Raw genomic sequence first — 22,746 nt, 5'->3', positions numbered from 1 at the left:
CTACTAAGGACTTGAGCTGTGGATTTTTGTATCCACAGGGTCCTGGAAACAACTACCCATGGATACCAGGAGACAAGTACAATTCCTTTCCATAAATATCACTGTGCTTTCTCCTTGTATCAAACAGTGTTCAAAACAGGTTCTGTTTTCTTACTACTGATCAAAGATAGACAGAAATCCTAGGCTTTTTCCTTAACAGGTACACAGTATTCCTGAGAACAAAGAGGTATACTAACAACTTCACCATACTCCGAAAAGGAGAGCTTTGTTACTCTTGAAATTATACCGAGTGCCAATTTTAAATACTGATCACAATCCACAGACAGTGCCTTTCAACCCCCATCACCTATGTCACCATAGCCTTATTGTCTGTCACAGATTCCCTAAGCCACAGGGCCTATGAATGGCAGACATTAAAGTTACCAAACAGCATGTGGATATATGTTCACTTGCTTCTAAAATCACTTGTCAGAGAGAGAAACAGGCAGACAATGGCTAATAAATGGTTTGCTGATGGAATAAGATTTTGGGTCTTTAAATTGCTTTTTGAACCAAGCCATAAAAAAAGCTTCTTTCTTATCTTCCCCTCTCTGCATCTGCTTTCTCTGTTACCAAATGCCTTTTCTCCTCTACTGTCCTTGCCACCTATATCAAACGGAAGGCTCAGAGATGACCACTTAACAAACAAACCAAATAACGAATGCCCCACTGTTCACTTCTGGAAATCTAGATGGAAACACTTAAGCTAAAATTCTCTTTATACTTTATACCCCATTCTGGGGGATTATTTGCTTATTTGGGTTTAATCCCACTAAGTTACAGTCAAACATCTGCAGTCTACAATTCTTGACGAGATCTGTCTTCTTACAGGGCAGGCACAGAGCCTGGGTCCACCTATCCTCACCCCGCACTGCATACATCAGGCAATCCATCTTCCCAACTCAAGCAGCAGCACAGGCTCCAACAAGCCCATGATTTACAGTGTGCTCTCCAGTGCTTCTGAGCCCGCAGAGGGATGCGCCTCTGTCCCTGGTACCCATCATCCGGCTTAGTGGCCATTTCTTATGGTCACGTGCCAACACGAGGTCACTTTCTACCTCCTCTCCAACATCATGCCCCCAGAAAATATTTAAATCCTTATAGATTATAGTCAATAACCTATAGCAAATCACCTTTTCTGACTCTGTACCCTTTTTTGGAGGGATTGGCTGACTTTATACCTGCATGTGGGGGTCTGCATGCTGGGGAGAATTTCAGCTCTCGGTTAAAATCACAATAATAGCACGAAGGAGCTGCACAGACATATAATGGATAAAGACACCACGAAGTCATAAGAACACCAATATGACAGCTAGGAAGTGGCTGAGACCACAAGCCATTTGAACACACACCATTTTTGGTGGATGGTTGTAGTCACTGTTTGCAACTTAGCAGCACTGACTGACTGCCACTCGTCAACAGAGCACTCACTCTTTTATAAATGAAACACCCTGAGCAAATATTTGATCAGAGTCTATATTTTAAGTCCCAGTGCTAGTTTCTGGGAATAGAGTGGACAGAGGTCCTTTCCACAAGAAACTGTCAATTAAACAGCAGCTATGGCAATGCCTAAGTAAAGGGACTGAGTGACAGGTGCAACAATGTGTTAGTTACTTTTCGTGGTTGTGACAGATATGGGGTACACAACTTCAGGGTCGAGTTACTTTAGCTCACAGTTTCAAAGTCTTTAGTCTACCCAAGTTCAGCTGGCTCTGCTGCTTTTAGACCCGTGCCAAGGCTATTAAGGAAGAAAGACATAATAGAGGAAAGTTGCCCCTACCCATCCACTACCACCCCATGGCAGCCAGAAGAGGGGAAGAGGCCAGGGCAAGATATCACCTCCTGACGCACAATGGTAATCAACTCCTCCAATCAGGCCCCACTTCCAGGTTCCTCACTTTCCAAAGTCCATTTGACTAAGAACCATCAGTGGGTTATTAATCTGTGGGTGGGGTTGGGTCTTTTCTATCCCATCATTTCTACCAAAGCTCCACTTCTGAACACTGTACTGGGGGACCAGGCTTAAACCATGGGCCACAAGATGGGGACACTAGGATCTCCTAATATAACCAGGATTCAGTTAGGATCAATACTCTTAACATGAAGGACATTCTCAAAACACCACCTAGGAGCTCAGGAAATGCCTGGGACTTGGGGCTGCCTAGCATTGACTTAAACAACCTATTTCTCGGGGACTAATCTATGGGCCAGGACAGAGACGACTCAGGAGGCTGCAAGCCTCAAGTCAGTGCCTCTGCAGTGTAGCTAACCAGGAAGTCAGAGGGGAAACCACTCACAGAACAACTGGTGTTTGGGAGAGGGTTTCTGAGCCAGTCCAGAGGAACTGTCACAGTGAAGAAGTCCTTCAACAGCAGGGACCTTAAGACAGCTGAGAAGGGGTAGAGATGAGCTTATTCCAGACTATGTTATTGAAAGATCACATACAGTAAGACAACACAGCAATCTAGGCTGAAGGAAGGTGGTTGAGGAATCAGCCTTAGAATCAGGTAAGCCAGACTTACACCTTTTGAGAAATCAAATACAGGGTGAGAAAACTCTAAACTACCAGTTAGGAGACCTGCTGGCTGGCTGTGATATTATCCTGGGGAGGGTGGATGAAGGCAGCACCCACATGGGCGCTGGGAAACACTTCACAACCAGCACTTTTTTTTTTTTTTTTCAAGTCAAATAAAACAGAACACATTCTGTTACCCAAAGTACCCACTGGGGTTGGGATGTTCTGTGAAACATTCCATTCAGATACGCAGCCTCAGATGCGTATGCGATGTGCAAGCATGATCAAGGTGTGGAATGAGCATCTTACTGTAGTCAGTCTAACCGGCTGGGAAAGCACAGAATAAGAGGCTTATTTGTATCTTCATAGTCTGACTCTGGGAACCAGGAGTGACAATGCACACCTGTAATACCAGCACTTGTGAAGCAGAGGGAGGTGGTGATGGTCAGACTCAGCTGCAAGGTGAGTCTGAGTCTCCAAAAGCAGTTTAAAAAACAACAACAACAAAGACCAAACGCAACAACAAAGAACTCATGCTTATTTTAGATATGAGTTCTAGTAAAGCATTAAACCACAAGCAAAATTAGCAGGTAATTCAAATCTTGACGTACCCCGAAACAATGCCTTTTATGTGTTATGGACTGCACCTCACCTTTGTGGTAAGACAGACATACATACTCAAGAGTGAAAGAAAGAAAGGTCCACATCTGAGCAATGTTTTGTAGAAATTTTTATAGACCATCAACTCAAGGTAGGACTTTACTGTTTCACTGTAAAAATATCTAATACTAAAATTTATTTTTACCACCTACACTATGGCAGATTAGGTAGTTCAAGATGTGCGACGCGTGCTTTTTAAAAAGAACTGGGTATGGTAGATGAGTGTGGGCACAATTACTGGATGACAGGACAGCCTAGGAGAGCCAGTTCTCTCTCCCTCCACCTCTGTATTCCACAGGTCAAACTCTGGTCACCATGTCTGCCCAGAAAGCAGCCTCCACTCACTCAGCCACCTAGCTACCTGAACACTTTTTCCAGGCCCTGACCAATGTAGAACTCACCGTGCAGCTAAGGCTAGCCTGAAACGTTCAGCAATCCTTCAGCCTCTGCCCCAGAGTACTGAGGCATATCCTACACCAGCACTCCCTGACACATACTTCTGAAACCTGTTCTTGGGAACAGGTGGCATGTGACTACTTGTGGATCCTCAGCCACTCCATCAGGACAGAATCCAGCCGCATCTGCCTACATCGTTCTCTGAAAACTACACCCCAATTAAGGATCCCCTCCAAGACCTCAGAAGAGTTTAAGCAAACAGCACAGAGTAAATACTAAGTACTTCTCTGTTTCTCAAGAAGCATAAGGGATAATTTATGAACATACGGGCAACACATATGGAAATAAGTCATTATTACTGATCATGTACTTAGCCCAGCAAATAGACTTTTCATAAAAACTATACAAAGGTCTCTAAAAAGAACAGTGCCTACTGTCCTTATTCTGAGGACTTGTTCCTCTAAAGAAATCCAAGCTCATTACCCAAAAGGTTGCCACCTGTGCTATGGGGATTACATGGGAAGGTCACAAGCATCAAACAGGACAGGTCACTTAACTTTCTCACAAATCAAAAGTTTAAGTTCAGAGTAAAACTCAAGCAGGTTTTTCTTTTTCCCACCTGATCTGTCCCCAGATATAACAATTTGTGCTTGGCATGTAAAAGACCCCGAATAAATACTTTCCAGTTTTATGAACCCTAACTCAAGGTCAACCGATTCCCTCGAGCCTATAAGACACCCTGCGCTACTAGTGGGGTTTAGGGAAGGTTCCGACATCAGCTAACTTCCTGATCTCAAGGAGCCACATACTCTGCGGGACCAAGAGGCAAAGTCCTCACCACACCCGACCCGACCCAGCCTTAAGGGCTGTTCAGGCATCGCCCCAGGGGGACTTTCTACTTAGAAAGTCTTTTAGAGGTCATAGTCTCTCCCCTGTTTTCACAGGACACTGAAAAGCCCAAGGTCACTTCTACCAGACCTTCAGGGTCTGCGCGTAGTTCATCACACAACTCGAGCTCAACCAAGTTGGTTTGGCCGGTACGTTAGCACCCCCCACAGCGGCCACGTGCGTTTAACCGGAGCCACAAAGACTCCAGGCCTCGCTGGCCAGTGAAAAGCAGGCAGGACCCTTTAAGTCTGAGCTATCCATCCCCACAAGGGCTGGTGATCCAGAGCGAATGCAACAATCTGGGAGCACAAGCCCGCACCCAAACCGTGGCTCGGGGCTCACCGGGTGCGCAACGCCTGCCATGCGGCGTCGATGTCGGCGTAGAGATTCTTTTCGGAGGGCTTGCCGGAGCTCACACCATAGCCCGAATAGTCGTAAGAAAAGATGTTGCAGTTGATGCGCGAGCCCAGGCCGATGTAGAAGCTACACATCTGGCCCAAGTCCACAGCGTTGCCGTGCGAGAAGAGCAGCGTGTAGCGGCTGGAGGGCGCGCAGCGCACGAACATGCAGCCCAGCCGGTTGTCGCGGGCCGTGCGCGAGAAGAAGACCTCTACGGCGTCCAGTTCGCGCTGCGAGTACTGCCAGTCGGCGCGCTCGCTCAGGTGCAGGCTGCACGCGCCGGGGCCCGCACCCTCCTCGGCCGGGCGGGCTGCGCCGCCGGGGGCTGGCGCCGGGGTCGCAGCGGGCGCGGGCGCGCGCTGCTCAGGCGCCAGCACCGTGTAGGTGGGTTCGGGCGGCAGGGAAGGCCAGCTTGGCGGCGATGCGGCTCGGACAAGGAGGGCAGCAGAAGAGCCAGCACAGCTCGCCGAGCGAGAAGCCGTTCATCCTGGGGCCGGGCTCGGGCATCGGGACGGCCTGGCGCCCGCCGCGGGCGGGAGGGAAGCGCAGGGAGCGCAGAGGGAGAGCGCGGAGAACTGGAGGCCGGCCGAGGAGGCGGAGAGGCCAGGGGCGGGGCCAGGCGGGCGCGGCGCGGCGAGCGGGGCGGGTCAGCGGCAGCCCCGCAGCCCCGGCGAGTGCGGACGGCGGGGCTCGCGCGCTGCACACAAAGCCCGCGGCGGCGGCAGCCATGCCCGCTCGAGCGCGCCGCCCCGCCCCCGCACGCTGCCGCCACTTCCGGGTTACCGCGCCGCGCGCCCCACAAGCGGGCGGGGCTGCCCCTCAGAACGGACGCCCTAGTCTGAAGCAGGACTCCCCTATCTGGGCGGGGCTCTCACCTCTTGGGCGGGGAGTTAGTGCATCTGGGCAGGGCTGCTGGTTAGAACAAACTCCCCGGTCCTAAGCGAGGCTCTGGTGTCTGGGGCGGAGCTTACGGTGATTGGGGCGGGGCTCTGAAGAGATGGGGCGGTTGGGACAATCCTGGATTGAAAAGGTAGGTGCACAGATACTTTAGGATTCGGTTCTCCAGAACCAACTTTGTCCTGGTAGGGTTATTGGGAATTTATGTAAAAGATAATTATTGAGAAAGAGAATTGAATACATTAAAAAATGCCTTGCTTCCCTCTAATCAGTGCTATTTTTTTCTCTTTTGGTTGTTTGAGACAGTTTAACCTACACTGGCGTAGAACTCGGATTCCTCTTTCCTCTACACCAATTGCTGAGATTCAAGACTTTTTGAATACCCCCTACCATAGATGCTCTGATCCCCCTCGTACGTGTTCCCGTGCCTGTTGGTTTTACAACTGGTGTGAACATGGTACTTTCTCACCCTCACCCCTTACATCAACCCCCCCTACATGGTGCCAACTGGATACTCATACTCCATATCTGTCCTTTATGATGTTAGTTTCTCTAGAATTGTTTTGGCGCCAGACTTTTAATCATGAAAGACATGTTAAAACGATTTTAATCGTCTGTTGTCTTGACTATGGGCTTTAAGTGACTTTCCAAATATAGCTCTCAGGGCCTTTGAAACCATGTGAACCCTGGTGTTCAGTTGGCAGAGCCTCTCCTCTGGACTTTGGCATTAGGCTTCGCTTTCAGGGAGAGGAGGGCATCCCAGGCTACCTGCGGTTAATGCAACCAGAGCCCCAGTGGGCAGTCACCACTCCAGACCTCAAAGATGTCCCAAGAAGGATTACAACCTTTTTGAAAACAAAAAGAATTTTGAGCATCCTAATCTAAATTGATTTACCAATACCAACATCAGTAGTAACATTGTGGACTGAACTTTAGAAGACCATATACTCACTAAATTCATAAATTTCCAAAAAACTGCACACAATGCCTCTTCAAGTCTGTTTTAAAGTTAGCTGGGCAAAACTGTTCTTCCATGGCTAGGCTTTACCTTCTGGCTTTCAGTTTCATTTTTTTTCCCCCAAAGACTTGAGAGTTTTTTCATGTTGCTATTTTGCCTGCTTGATTCCTGTACTAAGTCAATGTGTGTGGCGTTTTTCATGCCATAGCTACTGGGTCAGTTGCCAGAATTGCAAAGAGAAAGTTATCTCTGCCACAGTCAAGACACTCTTAAGAAGCCTGAAAACAGTTTGCGGGATCAGGAGTTCGTGGTCACTCCCAACTTCATAGTGGCCAATGAGACCATAACTTAAGTAAATAAATAAATAAATAAATAAGCAAATAAATCAGTCCTTTGTGAATATTTAGGTGATCTTATCATTATTATTATTATTATTATTATATGTATTTTTGGGGTGGACATAGGTATGGAGTTGAGAGGACAACTTATAGGAGTTGTTTCTCTCTTTCCATCATGCGAGTTTGGGGGATCAAACTTGGATCATCAGACTTGTTTACCCACTGAGCCATCTTGTATCCTTAGACAATGGTCTCAGGTCCTGTCTTGCTATTTCTGTGAGGAACAGATGCCAGTACGCTTCACTCTAATCTAATGCAGGGTAAAAACAGGGGACTTTGAGAACTGAACTGAAATGAGTAGTGCCCACTCTCCTCCTAGTCAGTCTTCCTCCAGCACCGTTCCTCCCACCTGACAGAATGGACCAGCGCGCAGCCCGTGAAAGGACAGCTAATGATTCCTAAGTCCGCATCTTTGCGCTGACGATAGGAAGGATAGCAGTCATATTCCAGATGTTCTGGTGGCAGAGCTGTTGGGAAACTTAAAGTTGGCTTCTTTAGTTTAGTCTCTGTATCCTCTGCAAAGGATGTGTGCAATACGACTCCGTACATGACTAATAACTAAATGGAAAGACTAAACTTTTGGATCATTTTGAGAGACTATACAGAGGGAAGCTTCCTGTAAAAGTAAACTCATTTGTGTTTATGTGACTATTAAACTTAATGTGCTGAATGCCATAGAGAGCAAGCCTTGCTCACCCATATTACTTAGAGCTGAGGTTAGACTTTGTGTGGCCCTCTAAGATGAGATGTGCTGCTCGGGTGTAACAAACTCAGTGTCTCAGCACAATCGTCGTGTAAAAGCTCCTCAGCAAATAAATACGTTCTAGTTTTTAGATGCTAACCTCTCTGTACAACCATCTTCAGGAGGGAGCATCCACAGGAGAGACAGGATGCCTTGGCATTTTGGCTGGGAGAGTTTAGCATCCACCTTGGAGAATGGCTGTGCCCTATTAGATACAAGGACCAAGTTAACAGCTGTCCAACTTGACCTTAAAGAACTTCTATGTGATTCTTACCATTCTAGCAGAGTAAGGTTTACCCTGAATTCAGACCAGCAAATGTGTTTGTTGGGTCCTTAGCATGAGTCTAGTCAATGAATTGACCTGGGACATGTGAAGGGACAAGGTCACGTCACAGCCAAATGTTAGGATTGTCATTGCTGTTGAAGTAACTCTTTCCCCGCCCACCAGCTAGGACTAATGAGCTAAACAACACACCATGTAGCTGAAGGCATTGGCTTCTACTCTTTGATATTGGCATTTACATGTTTGACATTGTCTTGCATATTAATCTTGTAAGTGTTGAGTTACTGAAGATTGACTTGATTTGTAAAGGCAAAGCCATATTAATATGGGATAGGTGACTTATGTATTATGACCAAAAGAGAAGGGTGTAAAAGTAACTTGTATTCACCTGATACAATTTGTTGTCTAGAGACTGACTGCCTCTGTCTGCTAGGCCTAGTCCTAGAAGCTTCTAGCTGCCATACAATCTTATCTAGGCCTAGAATGCTTTCAGCCTCTGAGACTTGATGTTGAATATGCTCTCCTTTTCTGAGCTCTTTCTGATCTCTGGCAGGCTGGTTCAAGACAGCTGTTTTGGCTCAAACTGTTGTCCTGGATTTACCCTCACTTCTCTCAGTTTCTCCTGAATCGCTTTGCTCGGCCTCATCCTAACTTTGGCAATATGTTCTTTTTGTCTTTTTAAAGATTTATTTATTTATTTTATGTATACACTGTCACTGTCTTCAGACACACCAGAAGAGGGCATCAGATTCCATTACAGATGGTTGTGAGCCACCATGTGGTTGCTGGGAATTGAACTCAGGACCTCTGGAAGAGCAGCCAGTGCTGTTAACTACTGAGCCATCTCTCCAGCCCATGCAATCTTCCTTCTCATTCTCTGACTTCTGTCTTTCACGCATGTCTAGCATGTTCTCCCTCTACAACCTGTCTTTGTACAACTGTCCCAGTAAGACTGCCTCCTTCCTTTTTCTGTCTGTGCTGCTCTTTTAAGTAGAGCTGGGCATATCTTCTTCTGTCCGATCTTTCTTTAATTTGTTGCTTTGTCACTCAATTAGACAAAACTTTCAAACATGGGGTACTTTCTTCTACAAACTACCATTACCTTCATTGTTTAGAATAAAGGTGTGTACTAAGGGCTGAACCACACCATAACTAGAAACACTTTTTTATTTTGTTTTGTTTTGTTTTTTGTTTCGTTTTGATTTCCTGAGGTTTTTTTTTTTTTGTGGTTTTGTTTTATAAGTAACACAATTTCAGGTTTCACAGTGTGATCAAATATCCTGCAACAGAAGGTGAATATACATGCTTAAAAAATTAGTTCCGGGGGCTAGAAAGATGGTTCAGCCATTAAGTGCACACATATACCTCTTACAGAGGACCTGAGTCCAGTTTACTCTACATATGCATACAACTAAAAATGAAGATAAAATAAATCTAAAAAGAAAGGAAGGAAGGAAGGGAGGAAGGGAGGAAGGAAGGAAGAAAGAAGAAAGAAAGGAAGTGAGGAAGGAAGGAAGGAAGGAAGAAAGAAAGAAAGAAAGAAAGAAAGAAAGAAAGAAAGAAAGAAAGAAGGAAGGAAAGAAAGAAAGAAAGAAAATAAATCTGGGCTGGAGAGATGGCTCAGTAGTTAAGAGTACTGACTGCTCTTCCAGGGGTCCTGAGTTCAATTCCCAGCAACCACACGGTGCCTCACAACCATCTGTAATGGGATCTGATGTCCTCTTCTAGTGTGTCTGAAGACAGTTACAGTGTACTTGCATAAAACAAACAAATAAATCTTTAAAGAAGAAAAGAAAACCTTACTTGTCAGGATGGAATCAGATACATTGTCGAGTTTTTCTTCTTACTGACACCAGATACTGTGGAAGTCAGGGACTAGGAAACATGTCTGTTTTGTCCATCATTGATCTCCCTATGCAAGCATAAAGGGTTTGAAAATGTGAGTTAAGTTGCTAATGAATGAATAATTTGGTGAATCCCTCTATAGAGCAAATCTGTCCCTCCCTGTGTGGGCAGTGTTAATGCAATGTGACCTTAAGGAAGATGAAAGCAGCCCACACAATTGATGGGCAGTGTCCATGCGCTCTGTGGCTTAGCTGTGCAGCCACCCCACCTTTCTTGAAGGAAAAGCCCAGATTTTGTTCTCAGTAACAAGGCTTACAATGAAGACAGTCACCCAGCCTCCCTTGATACAAGCAAGACCACATGACATGATTCTGCCCAGTAGTAGAAAACATCCTGAGGAGCTTCCAGAAAAAAAAAAAAAAATGTGTTCTTTCTTTTCAGAACTGGTGAGAGACTGAGGAGACAGATTTCCCTACTAGACAGAGAGAGAAGGGCCAAAACTAGGTAATAAAGATGGTGAGCTTTTAAGGCAGCTGTCTTCTTCCTCATCTTCCTCACCTGGTAGCTTAAAGGTCTTATAAACCTTTTTCCAGCTAGAAGGCCCTCTACTGCTGGACTGACCCAACAAGTTTTAGACTTGATCAGGATTTGTTTTACAAGAGTTGCGGGTTAATCAACCATCCTATCTTTCTTCAAACTGACCAACCCTAAATCCAGGGAGAAAAATTCCTTGGAGACTTTTAAAAACCCAGCTCTCTAGAAGAGACTAGATTTTTCAACTTTCCAAGTCCCCTCCACCCCCCACCCTGATTTGTAGAGATTCTTTCTGTGTCTGCTGCATGGGTTTGCTTCCTCAACCCCACCACTCAACCCCACCAAGCACCTTCTTCAGCTGTTGATTCTGTCAGCTCCTGTATGCTGTGTTCTAGATTTCTCCATTGCTACCTGTCTCAATAGAGATGTTTTCTTAGCTTGTAATTGTTTATCTGTCAGAGAAAATGAACCCAATTAAGACTCCTAGACTGCCTCATTGCTGTTTGAACCCAGGACCTTCTATACACTACTCTCCATGGCAGAATCACTAAGCCACATCCCTAGCCCACAGCCAGACTGAGCATCCCTTTCTTGTTTCACCTGAGTGGCAGGCTTTGTTTCTAGAACTATAGCCACCAAGAGATGGAATTTCACACTGAAATATGGTGGTGTAAAAGGAAACCCACCAGAAATGACTGCTCAAATACAGTTTTTAATAGCCAATTGAATGTCTTTATTCCACTGGCTGGGACTATACTTGGGTATTTGGGAAACCAAGTGTAGCTTTGACCATGTAGAGCAAAGGCTTTTAAAGTTAAAAGTCACATTACTTCACAGCTGCAGGGGGAGGTTTTTGCACAAGCAAGCAGTTTAACAGAAGCTAAGTTAGCTGAGAAATCTTAACCTTGGGTTCCTGGAATAGAGTTGAGTAATTTGCCATGGGATTCTCCACTAAGGAAATTAAGTTAAACCTGAAATGGCCTTAGTAAGAATGTAAGATGACAGAGCTCTGCAGTCTCTCGTCCAGCCTCAGTCTCAGGTTCTATGGGCATGAGCCAAATTGTTTGCCTTTTCCAGGAGGACACAGCTGGTCCTGAGGACTGGTAGCGTAATGAGTTTACACTCTGTTTGATGTAGTTGACCATGCAGTTGAGAATCCAGGGTCCTACCCTTAGCCTAATCAGAATTTGACTCAATGGTGCCACTAATATTTAAAGTATGATGGTCAGCCATGAGGACCAGGCAAACAGAGACTAATACTGATGAGAATAAGCAAAGGAAACTTGTGCTAAGTACTACCACTTCATTTCCGGACTCCATTGAATCATAGAGAGAAACTGGATTCAAAGTCCCAGGCTCTAAGAGAAGCTGGGGACTTCCCTACAGCTGAACAGCTTCTGTTGTAAACAGTTGTCTGAGTCCTGACATCTCAGGGATAACTTGTGAGGGAACAGTTGTTTGAGTCCAGCCATCTCAAGAACAAGTTCTTCATCTTGCTGACAGGGTCAAACAAGTTCATGTTCCTGGGCACAAACACCTATTCCACTTCTCCAAATGTTTTCTTAATTGTCTATTAAATGGTAAAGAATATAGAAAGTGCTGTTATCTAAACCAAGGTGGGTAAGCTATAAAACATAACCAATTTCCTGTTATGCCTTAATAGACTACATGCAACTTGCCCACTCTGTTGTTCCCTTATCATTCAAAAATTCTCAGAGTCCAGGAGAGGACCTGGCTGCAAAAGTTAAATTAAGGATGTTGAAACCTGATTTCCTGACTGTCATCTCTCTCCTCGACCCATACTGTTCTACCCCTGGAAGGAGGTATAAGACAGCAGAGATCCATCTGAAAGGCAGAGCTTCCCGTCCTTGCTGTTTTAAACTTCCATGTCCAGGTGTGAAGCCGATGTGTGTAACATGGGTTGGTAAACTCCAGTCACTCTTATCTTTAAGGGGTCTGAGATCCAAGGGGTCTGAGATCCAAGCAACCACCCCTCAGTTGTCATCCTCATTGGCCTTTTTTCAAGGGATGACACCAGCTACTTTGACAGCAGTTGGGGTGTTGAGGATGTCTGGGTAGGTTTCAGGGTCCAGACAGGGATCCTCTTTATCTAAACCAGTTCCTGGCTGGAACCGGTGGGTGGGTTCAGAGGCGGGAGATGGCAGGAATCCCTTTAATGGCCTATTGAGCTTTCTGCAAAGTCTGCAATGACTTGAGAAAGGAGTGGTTAGACATTTCTGCCTGGTGAATTTTCTGAGAATTTGGGGAAGACTAGGAGGTTCTGATGGTTTGAATAAGAATGCCCCCCATAGGGTCATATCTTAAATGTTTACTCACCAGAGGGTTGCACTACTTAGAAGGATTAGAAGATGGATACCTTGTTGGAGGAAGTATGTCACTGGGGGTGGGCTTTGAGGTTTCAGAAACCCAAGCCACTCCCGGTGGCTTACTGTCTTCCTGCTGCCTGTGGATCCAGACATAGAGCTCTCAAATTCTCCAGCACCATACCTGTTTGCATGCTACCATGTTCTCCACCATGATGATACTGGACTAAACCTCTGAAAATGTAAGCAAGCTCCAATTAAATGCTTCCCTTTATAAGAGTTGCTATAGTTGTGGTGTCTTTTCTCACCGATAGAACACTGACCAAGATAGTGATGCTGTCCCAAACACAATTTCAAAAGAAGGAACCTCCCCCTGGTAAGGAGTGCATTGGGCCCTGAGAAGAGCAAAGGGAAGAGGTTGACCCATTTTTTTCAAGTTTCCAGGATCAAGTTCGTCATAATTTCTTTAAAGAGATCTATTCATCCTTTCTACCTGACCTGAGCTCTGTGACCTATGTGCCCGGTGTAATTTCTAATTAATATTTAATACTTTTGTCAAATTTTGAAACACTTTGGCTGTGAAGGCCAGGCCATTGTTGTACCCCAGAGCTAGGGGCAGTTCAAACCTAGAAATTATTTCCTAAAGAAGTTTCTTAGTAACTATTGGTGCGGTCCCTTTTTGGCTGGGGTAGGCCTCCACCCATCCTGAGGAGGTGTCTACAAATACCAGAAAATATTTATAGCCAAAACCATTAGGTCATATTTCAGTAAAGTCCAACTCTGGATGTTCCCAGGCCCATTTCCCAAGGCCCAGATCTCTTGTGGGATCTTCCTTCCCCTTTGGGGTTCACCTGAACCCAGGTAGCACAGTCTAAAAGTGGTGTCATTAATCAGGCTTCCCAGATTTTGAGTGTAATACCCGAGGAGTTCGGCAGTTCTGTGGTCCCTGTGCTTTGGTGGAGATCTGTAACCAGTTGACTTCCCTCGACTCCCAGAAAGGTTGGTCTATATCTGGCAACCTTTACCATCCTTGCTTATCCTGTTTGGCCAGTTCTTGTTTCTCACAGTCAAGCACCACCCTCCATCCCCAACCACACCTCAGTCTACTCCAGGTGGTCCAATAAACTAAACTCCAGCAGAACTCCCAAGACTTGGAGAGGCTCCATTGGTTCTGGGCCCATTTCTCTGGTTACCAGGTCAGCCTCTCTTTTGCTGTGGCTTCTGGGGAATCACCCTTTTGGTGTCCTCTGCATTGGACAATGGCCACCCTTTTGGGTAACCAGATAGCTTCCAATAGAATCAAGATGTCTATTTTTTATTTCTTTTCCTGCTGAAGTTAGCAATCTTCTTTCCCTATATTGAGCCCATGGACCATTGTGAAAGTGTATCAGCTATCTGTATATGGTGGTAGCCAGTCTTTCTCCCACCCATCTTCATCTGGAGGCTGCTAGCAGAATACTGGGTTCCAGGAAGCTAGAATGAGGGTCTTAAAGCCCATGCCCATACCTACTCCAACAAGGCCATACCTTCTAATAGTGCCACTCTCTGGGCCAGATGAAGATGTGGAATTCTCAGCTCCTCCTGCACCATGCCTGCCTGGATGCTACCATACTCCCACCTTGATGGTAATGGACTAAACCTCTGAACCTGTAAGCCAGCCCCAATTAAATGTTGTCCTTATAAGAGTTGCCTTGGTCATGGTATCTGTTCACAGCAGTAAAACCCTAACTAAGTCAATCCTGAAGCAGGGCTTGGTGTCAGGTCACTTGAAAATTAGTCATCCCTCTCTCAGGTGCTCTCTTTAAGAGGACTTCAACAGAATGTGGGGCTGTCAGGAACATTTCATGCTGTAAAGTTAATTAGTTTCTTGCACCAGTAGGGCTGTGGCAGCTGTGGCCTTTATACATGCTGGCCATCCAGCTGCAACCAGATCAAGACTCTTGAACAGATTGCCATAGGTCTTTTCCAGGGACCCAGGGTTTGCATAAAGAACCTCTGGGCAATGCCTCTAGCCCCATCTACATACAAGTGGAATGGTTTAGTAATAATGGTTTAGCCCTGAGAGGGCCAGGGATAGGGTAGACACCAGGACATTTTTCAAAGTCTGAACGCCCTCTGCTCAGTTTCAGTCCATCTCAAAGTGTATGTATCTCCAGGGCTGGCATAGAGGGTGTTGGCTGTATCAACAAAACCCACCGTCTATACCTGGCAGCATCCAACCTCCTTTAGAAATTCATGTGCTTGGTTTTTAATGGGGGAAAGGGATTACACGGTAACTGAAACATGGCTGTTATGTATCCACATGTCCATGCATCTGTTTTCCTTCCTCTAGGTTGTAGCATACGTATATGAACAGAGGGATACACACCTGAGCCTTCTTGGCTGAGACTCAGTATCCCAGGGCTTCAAGGGCCTCTAAAGGGCTTCTATTGCCTGTCCATATTCTTCCTCAGTGGTTGGAGCTACGAGGAGGCCATCTACACACTGGAACAGGGTGCTTTGTGAATCTTTTTGTCTAAATTCCATTAGATCTACACTCTGCTCTATGAAAAATTGCTGGTGAGTCCCTGAACCCCTTCTCCTGCTTTGTTTCCCCCATGTCTTCTCATATTTGTTTTCCCCAAGGACAGCAATCACCCCACAGAAGTTTCTTTCCCTTTCTGTCTTTGGCTGAATCTTGGCTGTTGTAAACTTGCTGAACAAATTTCCAAAAGTGGAGACACAGTCATCCTTTCAAATCTCTGGATCAGCAATTAGCAGCCTGCTGGGTTTTGGGGGATGTCTGGGTGTATGGCAGTGAGTATCTGATACTTCTCTCAGAGCTTTTCCAGAGACTGAGCAAATGATTCATCAGGTCCTCAAGTAACCTGACCTACCACTTTTACTCTACCCAGTAATGGGGTGAGGTTCCTAGTGCCCTCTTACCTTAAAACAGTTTCTCATAGGTTGAAAGGGCCTGCAGCATATCCAAAAGTGGAAGGGTTTGGATCTTCCGATTATCCAAGGCATTGGTAGAGAAGGAGACAAACTATGACCAGGAAAGGAGTTTAACTTCTGTTGTGGTTGTGTAGCTTGGAATTCCTGTGGGACTCCTAACAGTGGGATTGGAGGGGAAGTGTGTGAGGGAACTGGAAGACATGGAAGAAAGAGAGACTGCACTTGGGATGTAATGTACAAAAGAATCGTTTGAAAAAGTGGAACTTCCACTCCCCTGCCCTCACAGAACTATCTGGGGAATCACTTTCTCCTTCTCTGGTCCAACACAGATGCTTAGAGAAAGGGGAGAAGGATCAGAGCAGGTGCTGCCTAGGGGACCTATTTCTAGCTCCTGCATGCACTCTGAGGTGTCCCCGCTTCCACACAGAGAACAGGATCAGGGCCCCAGGACCATGAACGGGAGTCAGAAGGGAAGGGAGGAGTTCGATGTCATCCTGTAGAACTGAGAGAATAGACAGAGGTTTTGATTTTTTCTTTGAGTAACAAGAGCAGGCTAAAAGGATTCAGGCCCCCAACAAGATGGCACAGGTCTTAAGCCAAGGGAGGAAGGGGTGTGTGGCTGGGCAGCCATCAGCGTTGCCGTGAGTATCCAGTAACCAAGGTGCATCCTCAGTTGCTACTGGAAGGAGGGCTACCTCAGCAAGGCTAGGCAACCCTGTATGTATGGCCGTGAGCCTGTAGGAAATCAGGAAACCATGTACTGCCTCAGAGGCATTGATGGCTGCTGTCTAGGATAGCCCATCTATGCCTCTTGCAGCTTAGATCTGTTTCTCCAAACAACAGAATTACAAGACAGACAGACAGACAGACAGACACACACACACACACACACACACACACACACACACACACACACACACACACACACGGAGAAAATAGTCATGCAGAGAGACATGTAATAAAGGCAACTGGGGTGACCAGCACACATTCATGCACTTCATACACCTGAACAGATAAGGGAAGTCCAGCGACATCTCACTCTGATCCTGGACACAGAATCTGTAGCTGTGTCAGACAGACCTAACCAGATGTCGCCTCTTGCGGACTGAACTTACCTACAAGATGTTCAGAGCAGATGACTTTCGATTTCTCTTTTGGGGACTGCATCGCCTCTGGAGCACTCTCAGCAGTGACAGTTGCACAGGATTTTTCCAGCTCCCTGGAACCTCTCGGAGTGCTCACCCTCTAGGAGTCCTCTCCAGCTTGTGTTCTCTTCCCCATTCCCGGCAGTCCCAAGTCCTGTGTCAGAGTCCAGTCTCTGTCTGGGGATCTCACTGGGGCTTCCAAAATGTTACAAGGAATCCACCAGAGATGACCACTCAGCACAGTTTATAGCCAGTTGAAAGTATTTATGCCAACTGACTGGGACTATACTCAGGTATTTAAGAGCCCAGTGTAGCACCAAACATCTAACCACATCCTGGTACCTTGCTCTGCAGCTGCAGGGGGGAGGATCTGCACAAGCAGACAGGTTAAAAGAAGATATCTTAGCTTAGGGTATGTTGACTTTGGGTTCATAGAAAAGAGGTGGGATTCTCTATCAAGGAGAACAAAGTCTACTTAAACCTGAAATGATCTCAATAAGAATACAAGATGGAGGAACCTCTGTACGATCTTACCTTGTCACACGGTAGTTGAGAGAGATAAAGTTTAACTCCCCTTCTCTCTCTCTCTCTGTCTCTCTCTGTCTCTCTCTGTCTCTCTCTGTCTCTCTCTGTCTCTCTCTGTCTCTCTCTGTCTCTCTCTCTCTCTCTCTCTCTCTCTGTCTCTCTGTCTCTGTGTCTGTGTGTGTGTGTGTGTGTTCACTCTGGACATCAGGATTTGGCTTTCTGTTTCGTCTTTTCCAGGATGAAACTCAGGCTTGGTCCAAGGGCCCTTCCCTGCTGAGACATCTTACTGGCCCCAAGGTTCACATTCTAATGGTGTTGTTGAATTAACTTCCAACTTTGGCCTTCCTTACACAACAAAATTGGAAGGCTTTGGATTTTATCTTGATGTTGTGTTTGCTTTGTTACTTGTGCCTCACAGCAGCATTAACTCATATACAACTCATAACATACTCGTAACAACAGATTGTACACTGCTCTTAAGTGGTTTCCAATACAGACAAAACGAGCATTGTATTGATCAGTTGTGGGATAATTAGGACTACATTCTACTTTTTCCTGAATAGAAAAAAATGTAAGTATAATTAATAATGGAGTAGACTTTTAAGGATGTATCTGTTTAATACATCTAATGTGAAGAGCACAATATCTTTCTACAAATCCAGCCCTACAAAGGATAATAGATGGAAAGCTCCAACACAAGGAGAGAAACTACACCTTATAGAAAGCAAGAATATAATTTTCTTGCAATGAAACCAAAAGAGAGACAAACAAACATAATTCCACCTCTAACAATGAAAATAACAGGAAGCGACAATTGACATTTCTCAAACAGGGCACAGGATACCTTGAGAAGACTGCCAGGGTTCTGTGTTGGCAGTAACTTAAGGGAGGACCTTCCGTTTATTGGAAAGTTTTTGGAGGCAAAGCCCCTTTCCTCTTTACCTTTTTTATGACCTTTTTAAATTCTGAGGCCTTTTATTCAATGTTTTGTAAATGAGGTCACTGGAACCCAGAACAGGGGGAAGTAGTATGGGTGGTGGAGGGGAGCTCTCTGAGCTACAGAACGCTGAGAAAGCACCTTGGAGGTAAGAATCGAAAGAAACAAAGCATAGGGGCCCGAATCTTCCCACAAGTGAGGTCATTTCACAGATGAGTACACCCTCCCACTGCCCTTTCTAAGGAGTCTTCACAAGGGGCCCAGTGCCTGGAAAATAGATCACAGGATTTGGAGTTGCTTATCTACTTGAAGATGGGGCCTCTGTCCCCCTTGTTTCCCCTGTGACATCAGAAGGGCCAAGTATCATGTCCTAATCACAATGTGGGAACTCAAAGCACATCTGTCAATTAATTGGAATTAAATTTCTGGTAATTTCTAGTCACCTTCATTTTTAATTTGTAAAAATATACCGTCATGGTTGGATTGTGCTTGACTAAGTAATGAGTAAATTTGTACTTAGTAGTAACAGAGAGGGATAATTTGTGTCTGCAGAGCTTGCAAATGTAACTTCTCAGTAGAATGAATACTCAATTTTAAGGTCTTCCCTCCACACAGAAGAGAGAGAGAGAGAGAAAAAGAGAGAGAGAGAGAGAACGGTAATGGTAGAGAAAAAAAATACCACTCCAGCAATGGAAAAAGCATTTCTCAGAGAGAAGTTGGTGTTTCAATCCTGTGAGAACAGAGTAACTTACTCAGCTAATTATATTTTTAAAATTTCTTAGTACAGATGGATCCAAAGTTTAAAGCAGTGCATGCGTGCGTGCGTGCATGTGTGCTTATATTCATGTGGGGTCTGGTACAGATGCAAGTTTAGATATATGTGTATAGGGAGACCTGAGGTCAATGTCTAAGTGTCTTTATTTGTCTCCACCTTAATTTTTTTAGTCTCTAGTTTACTGATCGGCTACACTGTTTGGTGAGGTCAGCTCTTTTAAGTCCTGGAGGAAGATCCAATGTCAGGTTCTCATTCTTGAGTATCAAGCCTTTTATCTATTGCATCATCAGCCCTGATTAAAGCATTTTTATTTATGAAACCAAAATCAACTAGAAAAAATGTAGATAAAAATAATTGATACTTTTTTAATAAGTATATTTATGGAGATGTATGCAGGTGGGACCTTGGCCCTGAAGAAGAGTTGATTAAGCAAACTATACACAGGTGTCTGCGATCTCCCAGCAGGTCTTTGCCCTCCTAAGAGAGAGGCTCCCTTGGGCCTACTCCATATTACAGCCAGAGTCCTCCCAGAATGCATTGCAACCAGTACTAGGGAAAATTAGCAGCCTCCTTAGCACCAGTGAATTCATGGAACCAGAGGACAATCTGTCCCCTATATTTTCCATCCAAAGGTGAGGGAATGAGGGACCTCTTTGTCCTGAGGCTCTGTCTCCCCTCTATCTTCTACCTGAAGGGCAGGGTATGAGGGACCCCCTTGTCCTGGGGATCTGTCCAACCCTTCTGGCAGCTGTGAAGATCGTACTCTGTTTGCCCAATCTTTTGGACTAGGACATGCACTAAGTCACATACACCTACCTGAGTTTCCTCTGCTGCAAGTCAGTAATCGCCCACATTGTTAGAATGCCCTAGTTATGCCCAGGCACCAGCCCTCGTCTGGAATCCAATAGGTTTTCATTTCCTGCTTCCCTCAGGCAACTTGTAGAATCAGAAGACAACTTCCTCCACCAGAAAAAAACAAGAGACAGAGGATTCTAGGCAAGTATTAGTTATAATCTGATTATTCATTGTTTTGGTTGGATTTCTTTTGTAATATACTACTTTGTTTGTTTGTTTGTTTGTTTGTTTGTTTTTGAGATTGGGTTTTTCTACATTGTCCTAGTTGTTCTAGAACTCACCATGTAGATCAGACTGGCCTTGAACTCACAGAGCTCCATTTGCCCCTGCCTTTTGAGTGCTAGGATTAAAGTCGTGTACTGCCATACCCAAGAACATGCTATTAAAAACAAAAACAAAATCTACATGTCTGAGGGCTGTATATGCACAGGAGCCAAAGACCTTTAAAGGCCAGAAGTGTTAGATCTCCTGGTGTTGGGGTTACGAGCAACTGAGAGCCACCTGACATGAGCAGCAGCTAACATGGGTGCTGGGAACCTACCTCCTCTACAATGGCAGTATGGTGTCTAAACTGCTATACCATGTCTCCAGCACTTGACATTCTTTTGAGCACAATACTAAGAGCAGAAACCACAAAGGAAAAAGTGGATGCCTTGGTGGCATACCTTTTCAATTGTCTGATACTGAAATATTTTCAGATGAAATGATAAGATGTTGAAGATTAACTGCCAAAAAGGAGTCACAGAAGGAAGATGATGGGTGTGACAAAGACTGCTCATCTGTGAGCTGATAACTGTCAAGTCTGGGTAACGAGCTGATGGGTACGGGGGATTTTATCTACACTATGCTATTTCTGTAAGTGTTTGAAGGCATTTTTTATAATAAAAAGTATGTTTTTTAAGTCCATTATTTTCACAAACTGGGCACATCACTTATTATGAACTTATTAAAATGCCAGGGTGAGGAGGCTAGGCAGACTGCTCAGTGGGTAGATAGCTTGCCATGCAAGCTTGAAGATCTGAGTTTGGATCCTTGGCACCCATCAAAGGAGCCAGAAGTGGTGGTATGTTCTGTAACCACAGCATGGGGTGGGCAGAGACAGGCAGATGGGGGTAGGGGGACTTGCTAGTTAGCCTGCCTAGATGGAACAGCGAGCTCCAGGTTCAGTAAGAGGCCTTGTCTCCAAAGAGAAGGTAGAAGGAGATAGAAGAAAATAATCCGTACCAATCTTTGGCACCTCCACAAATACCACACACACACACACACACACACACACACACACACACACACACACCCTTCTTTACTCAATGGGGAGAAAATAGGCTGATTGAAGTCACTTTATTTTAAAAAGTACAAAATATCCTGGTACTCAGGAGACCAAGGAGAGGATTCAGGGGTTGCCCTAAGTTTGAGGCCAACTTGGGCTCCATAGCAAATTTTAGTCCCACTTGGGCTCCATAGTGAAGTCATGTTGGTCTGCAGAAAAAGTCCCAAGACAACCAGGGCTTCACAGAGAAACCTTGTTCAAAGCCAGTGTGGGCTACGGAGCAAGGCCCTGGCTTACAAACCAATCAGTAATGTTCTTCTGCCAGGGAAACAGCAAGACCAAGAAGAGAACTTTCTCAGGGTAAGGTCTATCTCCTGCAGGCTGATACTCTAACTCTTCGATTTTCTCACATACAGGAAATTCAACTGCGTAACTCCTGGTAGTGGGGGACTGTGTTCATGTTCTCTCTGTAAAGAGAAGGAAAAGCAAACCTAACAACGGTCCAAAGAAAAAGTACTTTTCTATTAGCACAAGAACAAAACATAGGTTACCAAGACCTATGTAGTAATGTCTGCAGAAACTACAAATGACCAAGAAGGGCAGTCAGGATGATACAGTGGGCAAAGGGGATTGTCTTGTGGCCAAGTCCAACAACCTGCTTTCCATCTCTGGATTCCATGTGGTGAAGGGGGATGAGAACAACAACTCTCCAGAGTTGTTCTCTGACCTTCATGTGTGCACCATGGTACATGAACACTCACACCCACCCACATGAAATAAGTAAAATACAATCATTAAAAATCCTTTAAAAACTAAACAAGACAGCCCATGGCCCTCCCTCAAAGGCCTCTGTCTCTTTGTTTCTCTGTCTCTATTTCTGTGCCTGTCTCTTTCTTGTGTGTGTCTGTTGTCTGTGTATTCTACCAGTATTCTATATTCTATTAGTAAAGAAAATGTGGGCAGGGTAGGATCATTCAATCCTCTGAGGATCTGAATAGAACAAAAATATAGAAAGACAAAGCCCCTCCCACAGGAAACCTCACCCTACAAACCTCTCCTAGCCCCAGACTTTGGCCCCAGACTGGGTTCAGACCTCTGGACTGAATGACATCACTGGCTATCAGCCAGCAGGTCATGGGATGCCTCAGCTGAGCCCCACAGTCCATTTCCACTCATCTACCTCACATCATATGACCTGTTGTCTGATTCTCTGAAGAACCTGAGCATGCACTTTAGTGTTCTGGGAGGGACAGCTTTGCAACTGGTCTGTGCCCTCCCTCTCCTTCCTTCTCTGATGATGACATCCTTAATTAAACACCTGACCTCAGAGTTCTCTGCTGCCTCATTTCTCCGGGGTTTCTACTTCTGCCTTCCCGAACTACTCACCCGTGGACATCTTCCTTGCGTCTTGCAGCTACGTGACACAC

At 45.3% G+C, this 22,746-nt stretch overlaps 1 protein-coding gene across 1 annotated transcript in view; it reads right to left on the bottom strand.

The window, feature by feature from the left end:
- Positions 1-5,655, bottom strand: part of Abhd17c (abhydrolase domain containing 17C, depalmitoylase) — a 41,705-nt gene extending 36,050 nt beyond the window's left edge. Inside the window, 2 exon segments of the mRNA XM_032893288.1 lie at positions 4,841-5,298; positions 5,300-5,655. Coding sequence (XP_032749179.1) covers positions 4,841-5,298; positions 5,300-5,626 — 785 coding nt within the window. The 5' untranslated portion in view covers positions 5,627-5,655.
- Positions 5,656-22,746: the final 17,091 nt, after the last annotated feature.

Source organism: Rattus rattus, chromosome 2 (assembly GCF_011064425.1).
Source record: "Rattus rattus isolate New Zealand chromosome 2, Rrattus_CSIRO_v1, whole genome shotgun sequence".
NCBI classification, from domain to species: Eukaryota; Metazoa; Chordata; class Mammalia; order Rodentia; family Muridae; genus Rattus; species Rattus rattus.
This window is presented reverse-complemented; position numbering and strand designations above follow the sequence as displayed.